We start from the raw sequence: 15,705 nt of genomic DNA, 5'->3' as shown, positions 1-15,705 counted from the left end.
AACGTGGTCTCAGCTCTGTGAGAAGTAAACATTCCCAGCAAAGCCCACTATTACTGAAACAGCACAAAGAAGCCTAACGTGGCTGTCTTTTTGTAACTTGCACTGTGTAATATTGCCATCTTAAAGTTTTGAAAATATTGTTGGCTGAATGAAATTGAGGATATGCAAAAGCCTCTAAGTCAGGGAATGAAGATTATAAAGACAGGAACAAAACTGGGAACAATAAATTTACAACTGTATTAAGGCAAGGTGGCATCTATTGACCCATTTGACAACGTCTTATTCTGACTAAAGCCACAATTGTCGTGTTTGTTTTAACTTTCTCAATAACAAAATGAGAATTGAATATCATTAATATTTTATTTTTGTGTTAGGTCCATATGAAAATGTTTCTATCTGATTGGTTACTTGGTCTGCTTGATAAAACATAATTTTCTGGTATCTGCTGCCGATTAAACCCTGATACCAGGTTGCATTTTCAAACAATTAATTGTTGGTAATGGTTTTCTCTTTGCATTTAGACTTTCTCCACACCCATTTTTATCTTCCTTTATTTTTCTAATTATACCTAGTGCTTTGCTTAATCATTGAATTAATCTCTTAATATCTATCACAAACCTTCCCTTGTTTTTTTTTTTCTTCCCCTCCCTACTTACCTGGATCATAAAAAGGTTACAGTTCCACATTAACTTGTAAAGTTTCTTAAGTCTGGTGAAAGGTCATTGACCTGAAACTATTTATCTCTCCACAAATTCTGTCAAGCTGCCAAATATTTCCAACTCTCATGAAGAACCCCAAGGTGTCTGTACACAATCAGCTACTTCACTATATTTAGTCTGTTTGAACTAGTCCAATATTAATGCAGTTAGATGTTGATATTAATGTCAGGGGTGGGGAGGAGTTTGGATGAGCTGGAGTGATACGACAAGCTGGAGCGATAGGACAATGGATTATCTCCATCAAAATATTTAGAAATTAAATGGAAGCCGACCAATTTGTAACCAATATTGCTACAACATGAACGATAGCTGGAAAAAGTTTAATAATTTCTTACATTAATGTACCTGGCTGACATGAGAACTTGCACAGTTTATTTTCTCAAATTGGTGTTTCACTTCAATGCGTTGAATTTGATAACCCTGCTGTGGTTGTAGAAATGAGATGTCCTTAATTGAAATGCAAATATCTTGCACCTTGTTCCTCCTATAAATCCCAATAATACTGATTCTCCAACACCACAATTACATGTCTTGCTGAGACCCCACCTCACCCTCCGTATCTGTGTCCTCTACACCTCTTCCAGCTGGTAATATTGAACATCAAGGACGATCTGCAGCCCATTCTATTACTATCTGAACTAATACCATTTCCAAAATTAAGTCTGCTTCATTCTATTGTCTATTCAGTGTCTGTCTAAAAGCTCCATAAGCAAAGTGATAATATCTGATTTCTCCACCATCTCTGGAAGAATGTTTCAGATAGCAACCACTCTGTGCAAAAATAAAATCCCTTCAAATCCCTTTTAAAACTAGTTCCTCTCACTTTAAACCAATTTCCTCTTGTATTTGATACCACTGCCACAGGGACAAAAGTTCTGACTTTCTACCCCTTAAATGTCTATACATATACACACACACACACACACACACACACACACACACACACGTGTTTCTCAGTTTCCCTCCCAAATTATTCCTGGAAAATGGGTCCAGCCTTTCTCCATATTAGATTTATTCTTATTCTCCTTGTTTTTCTCTAGAACTCAAGTCCTCCAATTTAGACAAGATCTTGGCAAATCTCCTTTGTATCCTCTCCATCACAATTACTTCCTATAGTGTGCACAAAATCCAAGTGTTGCCTAACAAGTATTTTGTAAAATTGCAACATGGCTCCATACATTGGTTACCCATTTGATCTTTAGCTGTTCTCTTGCACCTAATATATTTGTAGACTGACTTGATATTCTCCTTAATCTTGCATACCAAGGATATTTCATGGCTCCTTTTTGCCCTCCTAATTTCTTATTTAAGTTCCCTCTTGCACCCTCTAGATTATTTGGGGGAATCACAAATGCCTATACCTGTCATATATTTGTTTCTTTTTTCTTAATCAAACCTTCAATATCCTATGTCAACCAAGATTTCTTCAGCTTGCTAACTTGGCCTTTCACCCATACAAGAAATGCTGGTCCTGAACTCTTACAATCTTGCCTTTAAAAGTCTTCCACTTCTGTTTTTGCATCAAAACATCTGTTTCTAATTTTCTTTGTCAGATCCTCTCTAATGATATTAAAGTCATTCCTTCTCTAATTTAGGACCTGAACTTGAAAACTAACCTTATCTCTATAACTTCGTTGAACCTTACAGAATTATGATCACTGTTCCCAAAATGCTTCCTGCCCACCAACATTTCCACCATCATCCAGTTCTATTATCAAAAATACAGCTCTTTAAATATTAATGGCTAAAGAGATCACAGAATCTGGGGAGAAAATCAGTCATGATTTTATTGAATGGCATAGCAAGCTCAAAGAGCTGAGTGGCTCATTGTTGAACCTAACTTCAATATTTCTTTATTGACAACATCTATTTTAAGCATTTGGAAAGACTGAAACTTTGTCCTTTGGGTTGACCTTATCATTTAACTTACAATTTAAACAAAGATATAGAATCTGAAAGGCTATTTGGGCAAATTAATTTAAATCTCTCTAGTGATGCTTCAACCAACCCTCCCAATTTTAGTTCAGAGCAATTTATTACTCTGCTTGCTGATTTTACAATTTCCTGGAGGAAAGGTACAAAATTATAACTGAGAGAGAAAGCAAATTCAAGTTCAACAGCAAACTAACCTGGAGGAAGGGCTAAAGCTACATAAAGGACCCTGTGTGACCTGCTGAGCTTCTCCAGCATTTTTTGTTTTTTTTTACTTCAATCACAGTGTCTACAGATTTTTGTGATTTACAGCAGACTAAAGATGCTATATTCTATCTTCATTCTATACTTTCTTAAAGAGGCTTGCTCACAATTTAAAGATTTGTTAATGCCTCGGTTGATGGATGTGTTAGTCCAGGCAGTAGAGACTTAAACCCTCCTGAAACTTTTTGAACTGCTATAATTACAGTGCTACCAAAGAAAGGTAGAGATCCTTTAAAAACCTCTACATACAGACCAATGTCACTTCTGAATGCAGACTATAAAATTCTAGCAAAAGGCGTTAACCAACACACTACATGAGTGTTTGCCAAAATTAATACATCCAGATCAGGATAGTCTAGGTAGATTATTCAATATATTACATATGGCAAAATCAAGGTTGAATCCAAACATAACTATTTCTTTAGATGCAGAAAAGGCATTTGACTAGCTAGAATGGTCTTTCTTATATAAAATATTGGAAATATTTGGTGTAGGTAGAAAATGTATAAATTGGATAAAAACTCTATTATAAGCCACAAGCTAAAATTATAACTAATAACCAAATGTCATCTATTTTTCCCTTGAGTAGATCAAGTAGACAGGGTGTCCCCTATCTCCAGCATTATTCATACTAGCTATTGAACCTATGGCAGAGATTAGAAGAGATCCAGATATTAAGGGCTTCAAAGTTTGACAGGAAGAACATAATATTAGTTTATTTGTGGATTATGTGCTATTATATATGTCTGATCCAGCTAAATCCTTGATAAGAAAACAAACAATATTAGAAAAATATGGAAGAATATTGGGATATAAAATAAATATGGACAAAAGTGAGATAATGCCATTGTAGAACTTTGATTATGAAAGATACCAAAAAGGTAGTAGATTTAAATGGAAGAAATATAGAATTAAATACTTAGGAATAATGATAGGTAATAATTTACAGAATTTAGATAAGCTTAATTATACCCCTCTATTAGAAAAAAATAGAAAAAAGATCTACAGAAATGGAAAGATCTGCCAATTACATTAATAGGAAGGGTAAATTGTATAAAAATGATGGTAATGCCAAGTCTACAGCATCTTTTTTAATCATTACCTATTGTACTAACTAAAAATTTCTTCAAATTATTACATAATTGTATTTAAAAATTTCTATGGAATAACAAAGTACCAAGAATTGCACTGAAAAAGTTAACAACGGACTATAAATTTGGAGGACTTAAACTTCCAGATTTTAAGGAGTATTATCTATCAGCACAAGCAAAATTTCGATCATCTTTGAAGAAAACAGTCCTGCTTCACAGATTTGAATGGGACTGAATTCAATAAAAGAGGAGAGGAGACAATGAAGGACATTATTTATGTGGAATGTTAAGTCAACTAAAAATGCGTATAATCCTATATTAATACATATGATTAGAATATGGCAAGAAATAAATGAATGCATCAGGAAAAAAGAAGGTATATCTTTGAGGACACCATTAGACACCATTATGTAAAAATATACTACTGCCTATGAATCTGGGTAACAAAATATTGAATTCATGGTATGACAAAGGAATAAGATATGTTGATGATTGCTATATGTAAGAATCTCATGTCTTTTGAACAATGAAGAAATAAGTGTGGAGTAGCTAATGGGACATTCTTTTGCTTTCTCCAGTTAAGATCGTTGTTAAGAGAAAGATGGGAGCCAAGTTTGGGCCCACTTGAAATTAGTGATATGGAATGAACAATTTAGCTGGAGAACACTCCTAAATTTATAACTAAGATGTACTTTGCTCTCCAAAATGAAAGTGTTAAACCAGATTTACAGATGTCGAGAGAGAGAGATGAGAGTCGGATTTAGGAATTGCAATAATGGAAAGATGTTGGTCTAATTGATGTTTGGATAGCATGATGTCAATTATAAATGCAAGATATGGATAGTACAATACAATTTTCTGCACCAATTATACCTTATACCACAGAAACTACATAACTCAAAATCAGAAATATCAGAGAAGTATTATCTTATCATTTTAGATGTTGAATAGAAATAGGAACATTTGTTCATGCTACATGGTCATGTGTGAAGGTGAGTCCTTTCTGGCAGGATATTGCTGAAATTCTAAGAAGGATAACAGGGGTGGCCTTCGGACGACCTGGAGCTTTATCTTTTGGGCAACTTAATTGAAATAAGTAATAAACTAACTAAATTCCAATTTTCATTTGTTAAAATAGCTTTAGTTGTGGCTAAGAAATGTATTGCGATTACTTGGAAATCCAACTCCCCTCTACAGACAGCATGATGGAAGACAGAGATAAACAGTTGTGTTTTCATGGAAAATAAACACATGCAATATAAAGAACAAATATGATGTATTTATTAAAATGTGGCAACCATATTTGGATTTATTAGGCCTCAAATATAATTTTTAAAAAGGTGCTACTATTATAAAAATAAGTGACCTCCCCAACAAAGACTTTCTTTTTTTAAACCCAACTGTAAGCCCTGACGGTGTACAGATTTATACTATGAATGGGGTGGGATGGAAGGGGTTATTGTGTTTTGTTTTGTAAGAAAAAGTTTTATAAAATATATATATATTAAAAATGGAAAAGTTTGATATGTATATTTATGGAAAGAAACAAAAATAAAATATTCCAAAAAAGAGGCTTGTTCACAAAACTCCTACCTTTCAATGGTTTGATATTTTTTTTAAAAAACCATTTATTGCAACCTTGTATGAGGATTATCAAGGATGTCTTATCAACCAACAAAACTTTTGATGGCAGTAATTAATGGCTGTGATACTGCTGGTTACTTCCACAGCACTTCTACCCAACTCATCAGATAAGGAATTGGCAACTGAACATTAGAAATCATTTGTGGTCATTGGATAAGTATTTAGTTTTTTGTTATTTTTGATTGTTTTTTTCTTAGATAATGGTCTAATATTTCTCATGGTCCCTTGCTCCACAGCTGCTTTCCAGAGCTCCCAGTCTCAGTAAGTTATTCCAACCTTCAAGCATTGGGTGGCGGTTCGGTTGGCCATTCTATTCCCAGTGCCATTGTGAACACCGGACACCTGAACAGCCCTTCCACCAGTGGAGTCAACCATCTTTGCCATGTAACTGCTGGCTCTCTTCCAGTTGCAACTAGGCATGGAAGTCACATGCCTAATCCTGTATCATGTGGCCCAAGCCTCAGTAGCCATGTGAACTGTTCTGGCAACAATGGAATGATTGTAAAAAGCTATGCCAGCAACATCTGCATGAACAGCAACACAACTGCAATCAAAGTGGAACCAAAACCCTCCTATGCACCTGGGTAAGTGAAGATCAGGTACTCCCATCAATTGAATGCCTTTTATTTTTGCAAACTGCAATATTAAATATTTAGTTGCTCCATGAATACTTCAAAGATTCTGCTGAAAAATTATTTTTATTATGTTATAATTTTTCTTCATAACCAAAAGCATCCACGCTCAAAACACAGGGCAGTATTTTGCTTGATTTTTGGATTTCTGCATGCAACTGGCTACTTTTCCTTGTGTAAGTGCCAGATTTACACACAAGTCCCAAACTAGCTGACAGCTGTTCCCAAGCACTTCTTCCACTGCTCTCTGCCAATGGAATCCTCATGAAGTACAGCGTGGGAGCTTGTAGTGGCAGAGGTTTCCCAATAGTTACTGCTTAAGCAGATCAGAACTATTGCAGGGATTAAGATGTTCGCATTTTTAGTTTGTAAAAAGAGTTCATTGAATGGTTTTAAGTGCCTGAGTTATTTTTATTTCTGAAAGCTTTTAATTTTGCCAACTCTTGATATTTTAGTTTTTGTGGATTTTACATTGATTTTACACTTTTATGACTGTCAGAACCATTTATACTTGTTAACAGCTGGTTTATCATTGGGTGAAGTTTAGTTGCTACACGGATACTTGAATTAGCACACCAAGAGCCCCTGTTGCTGCTCTGGGCCTCACTGATAAGGATCTGGCCAGTATCCTCCAAGAATTGCTTAGTGTGAGATGTGAATAAATTAATTTCAAACGTAGTATAGAGGTTATTAGTGAATGATGACTATAAGTTAAAGCTGTAGAATGAAATAGTTTTTTTTTAATGATGACATTTGCAATACCATTACTAATTTTGTCCATTAACTTGGGTTTTTTTGGTGTCATTCTTATGGATGGCTTTCTTCCGAAAGTCTGGAAAAGAGGGGGAGAAGGGTGGGGAATGTGAAGATCAAGGAGTCAGTCTCAGTGTATATGAATGAAGGTTGGTGCTTTGGAGGGAAAGGTGGCTACGGATGTTATGAAGAATGCCAAGTGTTGAAGACTCGCTTTCATGTATCTGGTGACGTGTTATTTTTTTTTTATTTGGTCCTGGTTTGAAGCATTACTCCTCACAGAGTTCTTCCTGACAACATGCATCTAGGATTTCTGGACTGTCGCTTTCAAGCTCCTCTGTGGGCACAGAGAACATCCTCCTACATGTATCGTTCTCTGTCAGTTTCTTTGATAAACTGGGAATATCTTCATTCATTGCAGCAGAATTAAGGAAGTAGGACACACTTTAGTAAGTTTGCATCCTTTTAAAGACTAGTCCCTGAAGTTGTAGCTGCAGGAGTTAGTGCTAGCAACTGTACACATGAAATACATCAACTGGCTTCCAAAGGAACATGCTGTTGCACCATGGAACATGGCAATGTTATTGAAAAAGGATTGCATTTGAAGTTTATGATCCTAAAGTCATTACTGAAAGCAGTTATTACACCACACCAGCAAAAAAAAGCAGTTAAAGCACCATCAGTAGAGGTATAGCAATGGTTGACCTGCTGCTTTCTTCCAACAGTTTGTTTTTTGCTCCAGGTTCCAGCAAATGCCATCTCTTGTGACTCCAATGTATCACTGTGATAGTACAGACCTATCACCAGTGTATATAGTTACAGTATCTAGAGTATGTAATGACTGTGCTTACAGCGATTGGCTGAGAGCTTAGCCACACCTACTGCCTGGGCCCTAAAGGGTTGTGTCCCTAGCCAGGTCGGATCATTCCGGACTGGGCGACCACCTGTGAAGAGCTCCTGTCTTTTGCTAATAAAAGCCTTGGTTTGGATAAACAAGTCTTTGATTCTTTCGACGAGCTCTACAATCACAGAGCATTGTTTTAGCACTTCTAAAACCTAGAAAATTAGTTAATGAGTTTTGACACATTGCATAAAACTTTTAAAACTGTATTAATTATATTGTGTTATACTTTCCATAAAGGTGGTTTGTTGTTTGATAACAAGTTTTATGAATATAGGACATTTATCTATTGTTATTTATTCATAGTACCCAAGTGTATCATCATATTCGCCTCCAATGTAAAATAGAACCAAATGTTTGTTGCTGAATAATAAATTTTAGAGGTTGATGCTTGGGGACCAAAACTCAGTGCCTGACTGTGGCCTTTCCTCCTGGAACTTCATGGTGGCAAGTGTTATGCATCATCACAGAGCACTTTGTTTCCTAGCTTTGTCTAAATGTAAAATGAGCTGACTGATGTGACTTCATCAACTGGCAGCGATGTAGTCACTTCCTGCAATCGTTTTCAGGTTATAAAGTGCTGCAGAGTTTTATCACGGTTGTTAAATTTTGGGTATGTGCATAGGCCAAAGGAATTGAGCAATTACTTTTCCATGCAACTAAACAAAAATTTTTAAAAACTACGCCTCCATGTCCACGATTTAAAACCAACTTTTTTTCTTGCCTCCCCGTTTATGAAAAGTTAACAGTTTCTCTTTCCATGGATGCTGCCTGATCTGCCGAAGTGTTTCTAGCATTTTCTGTTGCTTACTGACATTGTACATTGCCCTGGATTTGCCCTTACTGCTGACCTATAAAAATGCCTTACCTTGGGGTTGTCCTGAAACTAACAGAAAGTAGGCTCCATCTTTAGTGGTGAAGTCCTATGCAGCAGCAAAATCTTCTGGGCATAAATCCCATCATAGAGTGTTGGTGTGGGATGAGGCAGAAAACTCCATGACGATGAAAACGAGGAAAGAAAACATTGATGGCTCTGCAAGTCATGCCCTTGTCTGAATTGGTGTCCAAACAATTTGAATATTTTTAAATGATTCAGATTGTCCTAGAACTATTTTCTTCCCTACACTTGACCTTAAAAATACTGCAATATTTAAACATATATTGAACAGTTAAAGAAAATTGAAAATTAAATAAAATTTACTCCTAACTATTTCCCTTCATTTAAACAAACAGAAAACCTGTACCTGTGCCCAATCCAATCTGGTGCAATTGCTCAGATGGATTTCCTGGCATGACTGGTAGATAATTGCCAGGTAATCCAGTGTCAGATAACAGTTAGAGAAACACTGGCAAGCAGCTGTCAACAAGTTTGAGACTTCTCTGTTCATGCTTACATATGCTAGAATCCCAAATCAAATAGCATTTATGTAGTGAAGTTCTCTCTCATTCTCACACTCACTCACTCTCTCTCTCTCATACTCTGTCTCATTTTCACTCACTCTGTGCATTTACTTACACACACACACACACACACACACACGAACCTTGGGAATATTACTTCAGATGCAAGAGGGGAGAAATATACATATCTATTCTTTGTGTATAACTGCAGATATCACAGCTGTTCCTTCAATGCAGATTGTAAAGCCCAAATTGTCCTTATTTTTAATGCAGTCTTAACACAAGTTATGAAGAAACAATCGTATTGAAGAGTTTATTCATTCTAGAGGAATTCGAGTTGAAGGCTTCATTTTCACGTTAATTTTTGTTTCATTGTTTAAATAGGAAAGCATTTGTCAGTTGTCTCTGATTACTGGTATTTAATTGGTTAGTAATTGTTGATCTTGATTTTATAGTTAGAATGGCAATGAAATTGTTACCATTAAAGTGTCAACGAAGAGTGATGTGCACTGTTATGAAGTTAGGTGAAAATAGAAAGGTTGCAGTCAGTGATTCCTTGGTTCTCCACAGGGAATGCTGTTTTCCATCTTTTCCCCAGTATAAGCTTCAGACATTTAAGAATTGACAAAGAATTCAGGTACAGTGTTTATGAACAACTGTTGCTAGAAATAATCTCTAAAAATTGTTATGTTCTGATGTATGGGAGGTGACTGAATTTCTAATCAATGTCTTGGGTCATAATTACTGATTTACAACCAGTCAGATTGCCAAACCTAATTTTATATATTCAACAGGTGAATTCTGAAAATAATTACTTTCAAACTTAAAATAATACAAATAAACCAAAACATTTGTGATATTTCAGCTTCTTTTGCAATCTCATTAATATTTACATCTTTATTTTGTACCATGTAAAATATTGGCAATGCTCATTTAAAAAAAGTCGTACCCTTGTCTGTTCTGTGTGAGGATTTGTATCTTTGAAAAATTTAGACATACAGCATGGTAACATGCCCTATCAGCCCACAAGCCCGTGCCACCCAAATACACTTAATTGACCAATAACCCCCAGAATGTCTTTGAATGGTGGGAGAAAACCAGAGCCCCTGGGGGAAAACCCATGCAGATTGCGTAGGATTCAAACCCAGTCCTGATTGCTGGCACTGTAACTGCAGTGTGCTAACCGCTAAGCTAATGTGAATGGTTATACAGGTACTCCCAGGCAGGTGACATTTGTTGTTCATGGTTAAAATCCATTAGCGCAGAGGCCTGTTTTCACCAACATCAGAAAAAGAAAAATGCACAGGACAAGTATCATACATATGATTATTATTTTCACCTGACATAAACTGGTCATGAACCCATCCACCCGATTAGAGCTTGGATCTATAAACAAGGGGATGATACAGCTATAGAGCTACCTACTTAGATCCATGGAATGGCTGTGAAAATAAAAGTAGTTTTATCTTTTTGTCTCATTTTATCTGTATGCCTCCTCCTCTTGTCTTCTCATCTCTCTGTTGGTGACTCTTCCTGGTCAGTGAGCTGCTAGCCAGCTGGTGAACTTGAGGCATTCTTTTGATGGAGAAAATATTGCCATTGCCATGGCAATGATTTGATGGCCTCTGATTTATTTAGAGGTAAAGTGGTGCTCTTTATGTGAACTTCCAGAAACCAGATGGAACACAAAGGAATGCGCACTTGATGTTACAAGTTTACATTCTCCTTTTGAAAACTGAGAAGTTTGCAGTTCAGTATGAAAAAAATATCAGATTCAAACTTTCAAATGACCCCACATTTATTTCTGAGGAACCCCGAATCTGATTGTTCTGCCAGGTTTGGGATGATGGCTCCAATCCTGAACCTACCTGTTAATAATTTGCCTCTGTCAACTCTAGTGACACTTAAAAAGTCTGTTACTCATTGACACCATCCTGTACCTCCGGATATTATTCTCATCTCCAAGAATTGGAAAATGAACCCTTTTCCTCAGTGTTTAACTATTTTATTTACACAGATTTATGAGGAAAAGAATTAGGAATGGGCCAATCAGGCTTTGAAGCATAACCTTCCTTTCAGTGAGATTTTGGCTGCACTCTTGCTGCATTTGTACTTTGGGGATTCAAACTGTTTGTCTACCTGGATTTCATCAGTATAACCAACATATGGGCTTGTGGACTAGAATGTCCCATACATCTGCCTCTGCAATTCTGCCTGTGAATAAACTTGGAGAAACTAGAATCCCTCGCTTGTAATTGGCTGCAATCTTCTTTCCCAGCTGCCGATGTAATTTATTTGGTACAAACCAGATAGAAATTCTTTGGGGACAGAAGTCTGCTTCTTTTGCTCGAAACCACCAGAACTGCTGTAAATAGTGATTTAGTTAGGAGTTTCACAGAGCACCTGAAGAATAACTAGATCCCTGACTTCATTGTTTTCTAGTAACCATTCTTAGGAATAGTTTTGTCTGTGATTTCTTGCTGCTTCATATAATGCTAGTTTTACTCTTTGAACTTTGAACTTGGATGCATACAATAAAGACGGTAGAGCATTTAAAAGAGGTCTCCCATCCCCCCACTGGTTGAGGTATGTAGATTAGCACAATTTTTTTCAAGCCTGGTACAGGCTTGCTCCCAATGTTTAACTTGTATCCATCATGCAAACATTGCTTCAAAACAAAACTTATATTTGATAAACCTTTACATTAAAGAGCGTGAACAAAAACAGACTGCATGGTCTGAATGTAATTAGTAAAAAAGGGTCTTTTATCAGTATGGGTATGTTTAACCCTCGAAGCACTAGCAGAATCATTACCTAATTCTATACTTGTTTTAAGAACTGGATTTTTTTTTGCCGACCTTTCTGAGTAGACTTTTCCTCCAATGGTGATCTAGAACAAGTGAGAAAATGGCAATAGAAAATAGTTGAATCTTGCCCATCTCTTGTCTCTCTACAGATGGAAAAAAATCGAGTCTGATATTCAGACAAACCTGGAGACACTGTGGCTTTTTCAGTAAATCCTTATGAACTGCTTGAATAACTAAAATGAACAAAGGGTTCTGATCAGTGAAGAAAGAGAACGAGAATAGAATGCTCAAAAGAAAAGTGTTGCATTTTTAAAAATGCATTGAGATCCCAGATTTATAAATTACATTCTATGTGTGACACAAGTACTCTACTCTTTCCATTTTCATCTGTCTATAGCTTTTGACATAGATGACCTCGCAAGTTCTCTGCCATTGGTTTGCCACAGCTGTCTAGTTAAGTGATACTGCACTCACTGGTTCATGCTTTTAAGTGCTAATAAGGATATCACCTGCAATTGGTTCTCTTCTCGATCATAATTTCTAAAGGAACTGCCTAAGAAGAAGAGTTCCCCAGCCTTGTAATCCTCTAGGATATCTGCATTCTTCCAATCCTGAATTCCTTATCAATGCAATTTTGATGGCTCCACCATTGTTGATTGTTTCTTTAATTATCAAGATATTAAACCATGAATGTCCTCTCTCTACATTTCATTCCTCCCATTAGATCTTCTTAAAATCTACCTTTTTGATCTAGCCTAATAGCTTATAATGGTCTAGTACCAAATGTTGTTTTGTAACACCTATGTAAAGCATATTAAGAAACATGGTTATGTTGAAGGCCCTATATAAAGAAAAATTATTATCGATAGGCAATAATATTCAAACCCAAATATTAGAGCATGCTGGCTATAAAAATAATTAATGATATTGCTTCATCATAAACAGACAATGAAATCTTCCATAATGAAGTGTAGAATTCCAGTACCCATAAACTGTTTAAACAATGCCCTCTCCGGAAAAGTTTTTAAAAAACGCAGAAAACACAAAAGCACAAACACAAAAATTAAAATAAAGTGAAAGTAAAAGTGGGAAGAAAATGGCAGCGAAGAAAGAAAAGTCGAAAACAACGGGAAGAAGAGAAGAAGAAAAGACATCGGAAGAAGAAGGTGAAGGCCTTACCTGTCCGAGGAGGCCCGCTGTGGGGAGAGAGAAACCCGCTCCCTCAGGTCAGTCGAAGTCCCGAGCTCAGGACTACAAAAATGGCTCGCGGAGCCAAGCAAAAGTGCGCAATCGCGCATGACAAAAAAAACACTGACGGGATGGGGGACCAGCTGAGGAGTCGATTTCCACAGCTGAGAATGACAGCTACAACACAACAACAAGAAGAGAACATAGAAAACAACGAGAACAAGAAAGAAGAGAGTAAAAAGAAATCAAGGAAACAACAGATGACCAACCCAGAGGAAGAAGAAGAAGAACACAGAGAAATGGAAGAAGAAGGGAAAGGCAAGACAATGGATATATTTTTAAAGAATATATGGAATCAGTAAAAGAATGGCAATCACAAGAATTTAGTGAAATAAAAAGAAGAATTAAAAGTACAGAAGAAAAAATGAATAGATTAGAGATGGTCATGTCAGATATAGGAAAAAAAGTGGACAAGGTGGAAGAACGAGAAACAGCCGTAGAAGTGGAAGTAGAGGACTTAAAAAAGAAATTAGAAGAATCTAATAAAAAAGTTAAAGAGACACAAGAGCTGTTAGCTCAGAAGATAGATATAATGGAAAATTATAATAGAAGAAATAATATAAAGATAGCGGGCCTTAAGGAAGATGAAGAAGGCAAGAATATGAGAGTATTTATAAAAGATTGGATCCCCAGGGTCCTAGGAAGACCAGAATTACAGGAAGAAATGGAAATAGAAAGGGCACATAGAACATTAGCCCCTAAACCACAGCCACAACAAAAACCAAGATCCATTTTAGTAAAATTCCTAAGATATACAACAAGAGAAAATATATTGGAGAAAGCAATGAAGAAAATAAGAGAAGACAAAAAGCCACTGGAATACAAAGGTCAAAAATTTTTTTTCTATCCAGACATAAGTTTTGAACTCCTGAAGAAGAGAAAGGAGTTTAATACAGCAAAAACGATCCTATGGAAAAAAGGATATAAATTTATGCTAAAGTACCCAGCAGTACTTAAAATAGTTATTCCAGAGCAGCAAAACAGACAAGGACAAAACAGACAAGGACATTCTCGGATCCGGAGGAAGCACGAAAATTTGCAGAACCACTACAAAACAGACAGAGAGATGAAGACATGTAACGAGAGCAAAAATGACCACGAACTATATGCATGTGTGTATATGGGTATATATATATATATATGGGTATATATATATATGTGTGTGTGAAGAGGTACTGGGCTTCTCCTCCAGGAAAAACAAGGACTGGTTTGACGAAAACAGCCAGGAAATCCAGGAGCTGCTGGCAAAGAAGCGAGCTGCCCACCAGGCTCACCTTACAAAGCCGTCCTGTCCAGAGAAGAAACAAGCCTTCCGTCGCGCATGCAGCCATCTTCAGCGCAAACTCCGGGAGATCCAAAATGAGTGGTGGACTAGCCTCGCCAAACGAACACAGCTCAGCGCGGACATTGGCGACTTCAGGGGTTTCTACGAGGCTCTAAAGGCTGTGTACGGCCCCTCACCCCAAGTCCAAAGCCCGCTGCGCAGCTCAGACGGCAAAGTCCTCCTCAGCGACAAGATCTCCATCCTCAACCGATGGTCAGAACACTTCCAATCTCTTTTCAGTACCAACCGCTCAGTCCAAGATTCCGCCCTGCTCCAGCTCCCTCAACAGCCCCTAAGGCTAGAGCTGGATGAGGTTCCCACCCTGGATGAGACATATAAGGCAATCGAACAACTGAAAAGTGGCAAAGCAGCAGGTATGGATGGAATCCCCCCAGAAGTCTGGAAGGCTGGCGGCAAAACTCTGCATGCCAAACTGCATGAGTTTTTCAAGCTTTGTTGGGACCAAGGTAAACTGCCTCAGGATCTTCGTGATGCCACCATCATCACCCTGTACAAAAACAAAGGCGAGAAATCAGACTGCTCAAACTACAGGGGAATCACGTTGCTCTCCATTGCAGGCAAAATCTTCGCTAGGATTCTACTAAATAGAATAATACCTAGTGTCGCTGAGAATATTCTCCCAGAATCACAGTGCGGCTTTCGCGCTAACAGAGGAACCACTGACATGGTCTTTGCCCTCAGACAGCTCCAAGAAAAGTGTAGAGAACAAAACAAAGGACTCTACATCACCTTTGTTGACCTCACCAAAGCCTTCGACACCGTGAGCAGGAAAGGGCTTTGGCAAATACTAGAGCGCATCGGATGTCCCCCAAAGTTCCTCAACATGATTATCCAACTGCACGAAAACCAACAAGGTCGGGTCAGATACAGCAATGAGCTCTCTGAACCCTTCTCCATTAACAATGGCGTGAAGCAAGGCTGTGTTCTCGCACCAACCCTCTTTTCAATCTTCTTCAGCATGATGCTGA

At 37.3% G+C, this 15,705-nt stretch overlaps 1 protein-coding gene across 7 annotated transcripts in view; it reads left to right on the top strand.

Annotated features, from left to right (window-relative positions):
* myrf (myelin regulatory factor) overlaps nt 1-15,705 on the top strand; it is a 269,264-nt gene that overhangs the window by 138,569 nt on the left and 114,990 nt on the right. For all 7 annotated transcript variants that reach the window (XM_069899350.1, XM_069899342.1, XM_069899366.1 and 4 more), the window contains exon 4: nt 5,887-6,234. In XM_069899350.1, the coding sequence (XP_069755451.1) occupies nt 5,887-6,234 (348 nt within the window). The remainder of the gene's footprint in view (nt 1-5,886; nt 6,235-15,705) is intronic.

This window comes from Narcine bancroftii, chromosome 1 (assembly GCF_036971445.1).
Source record: "Narcine bancroftii isolate sNarBan1 chromosome 1, sNarBan1.hap1, whole genome shotgun sequence".
In the NCBI taxonomy this organism is placed as follows: Eukaryota; Metazoa; Chordata; class Chondrichthyes; order Torpediniformes; family Narcinidae; genus Narcine; species Narcine bancroftii.
The sequence above is the reverse complement of the archived record's forward strand: the minus strand, read 5'-3'. Positions and strand labels throughout refer to the sequence as shown.